Below are 6,674 nucleotides of genomic sequence, written 5' to 3' on the forward strand. Positions count from 1 at the left end.
AGGGAGACTAGGGGGTGCTCACTTGGCTAACCTCCACAGCACCCAGGGGGAAGTGAAGCTCGGGGGCAGGGGCCATCCTAAGGTGATAGTCTGAGCAGCACCACTTATGTCCTTAACAGCCCTTAACCCTCTTAAGAACCTAGGAATCCACGCAGCCCGGACTATTTCATTCACCTGTCCTGGAACACAGGTAAGAAGGGGTTAGGGAGTAAAAACCCTTATCACAGGGGCGCCTGGGTGGCTCAGTGGGTTAAGCCTCTGCTTTTGGCTCAGGTCATGATCTCAGGGTCCTGGGATCGAGCCCCACATCGGGCTCTCTGCTCAGCTGGGAGCCTGCTTCCCCCTCTCTCTCTGCCTGCCTCTCTGCCTACTTGTGATTTCTCTCTCTGTCAAATAAATAAATAAAAATCTTTAAAAAACAAAACAAAACCCTTATCACAGAGTGAAAGACTGGATGGGGTACAAAGATGGCCAGTTTCTGGCATCCTGTCCTAGTGCGGGTCTTCCAGTCGGCAGGTCCATGGCTGGCAGGCCTGTGGCCCCCAGACGCCAGGAGGAGGAAACTACCAAAGACCCTGGGCTGAAACTATCACCGGTGAGGCCTCCAGGCCACCTGCCCAGCATTGATGAGGCCCGACTAGCAGGTCTGGGCCCGTCCTCCCGCCGTGGCTCTGTGCTGGGCCCAGCCTCCTCCTTCTCACGTCGCAACTCACTGGCAGGACCCGGCGCAGGTCCTGGGGGTCGGCGACCATCTCTGGGCCCAGTGCCTCCTCTGGGCTCAAGGGTTAGCTTCTCGGGGTTGCCCTTGGCCCCCCTGCGTCGGCTGGCGCCATCCTACCGCATGGAGCCAGCGCCCGGGGAGCGCTGGGAGGCCAGCCGCATGCAGCACTCGATGGAGGCAACGCTGGCCGCCCGGCTGGGCAACGTGCGCTACGTGGGTGCCGAGGCCGGGCCCCTGGCTCGCGAGCTGTGCGAGCTGGTGCGTGTGCGTCTGCGTGAACTCTGTCCCCCGCGCTACAAGCTTGTGTGCAACGTGGTGCTCGGGCCCCGAGCCGGCCAGGGCGTGCACGTCGTCAGCCGCGCGCTCTGGGACACCGAGCGCGACGGGCTGGCCTCCGCCGCCTTCACCAACGCCTCCCTCTTTGCCGTGGCTGTGGTGCACGGGCTCTACTGCGAGTAGGGAGGCCTCCAAGTTCTGCAAAAACGATTTATTCTCCCAGGAGGAGGCCCTCCCTGGGGCTCGATCCCAATAAATAAATGTCTGTTAATAAATAAAAGTGGTCCATAAATAATGCCCCCGAGCTGGGGACTAAGGCTCAGGCTTTTCTTGGAGAAGGGGTAGGAGGCTGCTGGGACAGGCAGACTCCAACCCCAGTAAAGCTGGTCCCTGATTCCCTGGGGGATTCGGCCCAGAGCCCCCAGTGAGGCACCAAAGGGACAGGGAGGCCCGCGAAGGCAAGGGCCAGAGCCTTACAGGCACAGGCCTCAGACCTGAGGCTTTAGGTCATGGCCTGCCCCGAGGGTTAGGTCCTAGGCTGGGCAGCGGTCCCGGAGCAGCTGCAGAGCATAGCGGAGCCGCTGCCGCAGGTCTGGGGAGCAGCCCAGCTGCCGGAGGTGGGAAGCGAGGTAAGTACAAGCACTGCGATTGCGCGCCACAAAAGTCACAAGCAGGGGCTCCCAGCCACTGAGGATCAGCTTGGTGTGGTCTCCATAGAAGTTCACCTGTGCGCAGAAGGGTCACCCCGATCAGGGCCTAGGCCCCAGGTCCAGTTTCCTCCCCACCGCACCAGGGGCCTCCCTGACCTTCCCCCCAGCTCTGGGAGGGGTTCTCACCTGGACAGTGCCGTCACTGAACAGCATGAGGAGGGCCTGATCCGTCTTGACCCACTGCAGCAGGAGTGGGGGCACCGGCACCTCCAGCTCTTCCACACTGGGCAGATCTCCACCCTGGGAGTGGGAGCAGGTCACTTGCCTGACAGGAATCATGCCCCGCCCCCTTGATGTCTCCCACAGAGGTTCAGCCTCCAGCTCTGAGCCCTCCACCCCTCCCGCTGAGGGGACCAGGAAGGGGTTAGGATGCGTTACTCATCAACGTGCCCCACTCCAATCACACACCTTCATGAGACGCTGCTCCATGTAGGAGGCAAAATACCGGAGGACACCCAGCTGAGGCTGCAGGGCCCGAGGCACAGCACCCACAGAGAAGGAGAAGTGCTTTGTGCTGGTGGGGTTGTAGTGCACGGTCCTGGAGGAGAGGAGACACGAGGTCAGAGGGAGCCCGTCGCCGATGCCCGTCCCCCGGAGACCCCAGGACACCCCAGGACACCCCAGTGCAGGAGCACACACCTGCAGGGCACAGTGGCCCAGATACCAGGCAAACCAGAAGAGCACTTACTTTCTGTTGGCTGAAAGGGCCATGTGTGTGCCATTGTTGAAAAGCACAGCCACACGGCGACTGGACAGCTGATACCCGAAGCCAAATTTGTTGGAGTAGTCCACCCACTTGCTGACCCACACCAGAGGCTCTGGCTGTGCAAGCGGAGCTGGGTTCTGTTCCGCTGTCATGGAAGAGGAAGGAGGGAGGACCTGTTTCCCACCTTTCAGGCAAAGAACTCCCAACACCATTCACCCCTACCCGACCCCACCCTTACCCGGCGGCATGAAGGCCAGGCAGTTTCTCAGAGCACAGAGGGCTGACTCCACGACTGTGGCCACAGTCAGACCTTCTTCAAACCCTGAAGGGAACAGGGAACCTGGAATTAGGCATCAGTTCGCCAGGACACAGGCCATGTTTCTCTGACACTCCTTCCCTCTGGTTCCTGGGTTTAGCCCCACCAACCTCTATAGCCCCTCTCATCCTCCCAGCTGCTCACCATCTCCACTGCTCGCCAGGGTCCCACGGGGTGAGCTGTCTTCAGGCGCTGTCTCTACCAAGCTGAGGGGGGCAGGGCCGGAAGCTGCTGGAGCCTGGAGAGTTGGATAGGGGAAAGGAGAGAGATGGGCCTCAAGGTCCGAATCCTCGAGAGTCCATGGCCTAGCCTTGCCCTGGCAGCCGGGGCACCCCAGGTCAGCTCCGCCTGGCTAATGAGACGCAGCCAATTAGGCCAGCACGAGGTTAAATGCTTCACTAGCTTCTTTTATCCCAGGCTTCCTGCAGCTGCTAGGGTGAGAGTGAGTCAGGGCATACTATCCATGTGAGCACCTCACCTCCGGCCTGGCACCTTGATGGCCAATGGATGTCCGCGTGAGGCCGTTCACCAAACAGGAGACCTCGTCCCGCTCCTCAGGATGGTTTTTACCTGGGTGGGGGTTAGATATAACCTTCATATCCTGCCTATCCCCAGGGTTCCTGCAGGGATACAGATGGGCACATGCTCTCCCCAGAGGTTCAAAGTCATTCACATTCATGCCCCCACAATGAATGTGCCAAGCCCCCCCTGCCACGCTATACCCTCCACACCACTGACATTCCAGACTTACTCTTCTTCTTCCTGCCAAAGAGGCTCTTGGTAACTTTGACAAACAGGATCCTGGCTGGGTTAAGGGGTGTCAGGTCTGGGACTGTCACGCAGCTGCTGACAGGGAGCCGGTCGGGGGTGTAGCCCTGAGGAGGGAAGTCATGTGAGCAAAGAAGAGAAGCCCCAGGAGTCCGGTCACCTACCCCCACTGAATCCCCCTGGAATATGCAGACTTGACTTAGCTGTCTAGGAAGCCACAGACCTTGGTAAAGAAGTCATGGCGCAGGATCTGATCGATTGAGGGGCGGTCTTGGGGCGAGGCTCGAAGGATGGCAGCCAGGAGCTGCCGGGCAGGCAGTGAGAGGCTGGCGGGCAGTGTGTAGTGAACCTGTTTGATGCAGCGATACGTCTCTTTCAAGTCAACTGTCTCAAAGGGGGGAGTCCCACACAGCAGTGTGTACCTGAAGGGCAGAGGGGAGGCGGTCAGGAATGCAGTGGAAGGGACACCTCACCTGGGCCCCCACCAGGGTAGATGACCCTGGGACTCACATGACACAGCCCAGGGACCACACGTCTGCCTCAGGGCCATGGCCCTGTCTCTGCAGCACTTCTGGAGCCACATAGTTGGGGGTGCCACAGATAGTTCTGGAAAGGGATAGGGAGGAAGAGAGAAGAAGGTTCAGACCCGGCCTGGCTAGCCCCCCACTTCCCTGCCCCCACTTTGAGTCCAGACAAAGCAGCTGCCTGTCACCAAAGGCAAGAGAACTCCTGCTTGTCCTGGGACAATGGATGCTGGGGATGGCAGCTGAGTCCCCGCCCACCCGCCTGGCCCAGCTGCTCAGCTGTTCTGCAGGACAGGGGAGGCCTTGACCCCCACCCCAGCCCCCTCCTCTGAGGTTAGCATCCTATCCTCAGTCCCCCACTCCCGTCTGACAGACACCCACACAGGCTGTCACCTCCTCTGATCTGTGCACACACAAACCAACACCAGCTGTCATATTCCCCAAAACACTCATCAGCCACACATGCTATCTGTTGTCACTCACACCCAGTTACCGTGGCCACAGCAGGTCTTCTTACACAGGGTATCACGTCCTGCCATTCCCACACTCAGTCTGTCTCACACACACATCGCTTATGTCACCTACCCCCATCCATACAGAGGATACGGTCAAACATCTCCGAGAATCCTTACACCCCTCATCTGTCTCAGGGACTCAAACAGCCTTCCCACCAGTATAACTCCAGCTGCCACCTCCACATTCCCCATCCCCAACACACACAAACAACCCATCATCCCTTTCCCATCTATCACACACACACATCAGGCAGTCATCATGCCTCCCACATACATACTCACTGTCACGCACGTCATCTGTGTCACACAGACTGTGGCCACCCCTCTCCTCAAACACTCACTTCTTCCTATGTTCCGGGGGTTCCAACCGGGTTGCCAGCCCAAAGTCCCCCATCTTCAGTTCCATGTTCTCCGTGATAAAAAAATTCCCTGAATGGGGGCAGAAAGGTATGTCAGAGTCCTTTCTCTCCACCTCCCCAACCCCCAATCCTGCCGGCCCAGTAAGCTCACCCAGCTTGAGGTCTCGATGCAGGATGCCCCGCTGGTGCAAGTACTTGAGTCCGGAAAGGATCTGGCGCAGGTAATAACGCACCTCTGGTTCCAAAAGAGTGTGCCGGGCCTTCCAGATGTGGGCCAGGGACTGCAGAGAGCCACCTGAGCTTTAGCCCCTGATCCGCCCTCTCTGACCCTCCCTCCGTTCGCGCTCACTGAAGAGGAGAAAGGGCTCCAGCTTTGGGTCTTAAGCCCCTCCCCCCCCGCCCTTTCCCTCTCCCACTCTCAGTCATCGCTCACCTTTCTGCTGCAGAGCTCCAGGAAAATGTATATGTTGTCCGCATCCTCAAAGTGGTGCGAGAAACGCACGATGTGGCGGTGCTGCAGGCCGCGGTGCAGCTCAATCTCGTTTAGGATCTGCAACGCGGGCGCGGGGTGGTCATCCTTCAAGGGCTCCCTCACCACTGTTCCCACCCCACCCCTGGTCCGCTGGGCCCGGGCCCACCTTCTCGCGCTGATGCGGCTTGGTGATGCGGCTCTGTGAGATGACTTTGACCGCGTAGGCGTTGCCCGTCTCTGTGTCAGTGGCCTCATAGCAGCGGGCAAAGCCCCCCTACGAGGAGGGGGCATCAGGCAGAGCGCTCCAGGACAGCCAAGTCTGGCCCGCAGACGTCCCCGCGCCGAGGACAAGCGTCCCCGCGCCGAGGGCAAGCGTCCCTGCGTCCCCGCGCCGAGGGCAAGCGCCCCCGCCCCACCCGGCGCGGTCAAGGAGGTCAGCGGGACCCCCCACTCCCCTCGTTAGCACACCACCCCACCAGTTCACCTTGCCCAACAGGCGGCCTTTGAAGTAGGTGCGACCGCTGCGCGGGTCTGTGATAAGGCGCCCTGGATCCGTCGCGGGTGGCCCAGCCACCATCTCCAGTTCAGGTCCCGGCACTGCACTTCCAGGCGGCCCGGGCCCGGCAGGGGGCGCGGGCGGGGCGGCCGCACGCGGGAATGGGCGCGGGGATAGGAAGCCGGCGGCAGGCTCCATGCAGGCGGTGCGTCGCAGCGCGGGCCCTGCTTGTTTCGGTTCCGCCCGGCCCGGGCCGCGCGTGGCACTGCCGGGATTTGCTACGCTGCGCTAGCGCCCGAGGGAGCCCGGCGTTTTTATCAATGAACGCCTGTCTCCTCCCCGGCGGCTCGTCACTAAGAGCCCGCCCCCTTCCAGGCGGCGAGTCACCTAGAAGCCACGCCCCTCCTCAAGCCTTGCGTCACCGATAAGCTCCTCCTCCCACCCAACGCAAGTCCAGGCCCAGCCTCCTCCCCACGCCTTAAAGACGCAACCGTTCGGGTAATCACCAGGCGGCTTTGACCAGAATGTAGGGGTCAGCCATTTCTCCGTACCCCTCTCCCTACGCCCTGGTGACCGAGAGTCCGTTCATGGGGAGGTCTCTTTCTTTCCCCATCTTTCGGGTCTTTTTCTGAAGTCTGAGTGGGGCTGGGTATCTGGGGACCCTCCCCAGGCGGCTAGATATACCAGCGATCCTGGCGGGAAGGGAGAGGCGGGGCGGTGCTCGCTTTCGCCAGAGGGCGTCGCCCACACGCCCTTTTAAGTGCGCTAGACCTTCCGCTGTCCCACGCCCTGGACCAGAGCCCCCGGGCCC

General features: G+C 60.8%; 2 protein-coding genes across 3 annotated transcripts; one reads left to right on the forward strand and one right to left on the reverse strand.

Moving 5' to 3' along the window:
* Positions 1 to 454: 454 nt before the first annotated feature.
* Positions 455 to 1,180, forward strand: DYNLT4 (dynein light chain Tctex-type 4; the record flags this gene model as incomplete). Its single annotated transcript, XM_080802776.1, has 1 exon — positions 455 to 1,180. One exon carries the CDS (start codon positions 455 to 457, stop codon positions 1,178 to 1,180), a length of 726 nt encoding a protein of 241 aa, XP_080658902.1.
* Positions 1,181 to 1,195: 15 nt separating this feature from the next.
* On the reverse strand, positions 1,196 to 6,151 carry PLK3 (polo like kinase 3). Of its 2 annotated transcripts, XM_080802778.1 has the most exons (15): positions 5,852 to 6,151; positions 5,534 to 5,641; positions 5,329 to 5,445; positions 5,047 to 5,176; positions 4,878 to 4,965; positions 4,008 to 4,103; positions 3,721 to 3,919; positions 3,481 to 3,604; positions 3,208 to 3,299; positions 2,874 to 2,967; positions 2,652 to 2,735; positions 2,396 to 2,558; positions 2,116 to 2,245; positions 1,834 to 1,947; positions 1,196 to 1,722 (listed from the first exon to the last, which is right to left on the reverse strand). In XM_080802778.1, exons 1-15 carry the CDS (start codon positions 6,059 to 6,061, stop codon positions 1,531 to 1,533), a joined length of 1,941 nt encoding a protein of 646 aa, XP_080658904.1. In that variant the 5' UTR covers positions 6,062 to 6,151; the 3' UTR covers positions 1,196 to 1,530. The 2 variants fall into 2 exon arrangements, with proteins under 2 accessions (XP_080658904.1, XP_080658903.1); XM_080802777.1 differs by having other exon boundaries at positions 4,878 to 5,176; positions 5,852 to 6,128.
* Positions 6,152 to 6,674: the final 523 nt, after the last annotated feature.

Source organism: Martes martes (genome assembly GCF_963455335.1).
Source record: "Martes martes genome assembly, chromosome: 4".
Classification (NCBI taxonomy): Eukaryota; Metazoa; Chordata; class Mammalia; order Carnivora; family Mustelidae; genus Martes; species Martes martes.

Bases quoted from the DNA above. Each gene is read 5' to 3' on its own strand.
- PLK3 (XM_080802777.1), bottom strand. From the start codon at position 6,061: ATGGAGCCTGCCGCCGGCTTCCTATCCCCGCGCCCATTCCCGCGTGCG. The intron at 3,920-4,007 runs GTGAGTCCCAGG...TCTGCCCTTCAG, and splicing joins TGGTCCCTGGGCTGTGTCAT to GTACACACTGCTGTGTGGGA. The intron at 2,736-2,873 runs GTGAGCAGCTGG...TGTTCCCTTCAG, and splicing joins CCTGGCGAGCAGTGGAGATG to GGTTTGAAGAAGGTCTGACT.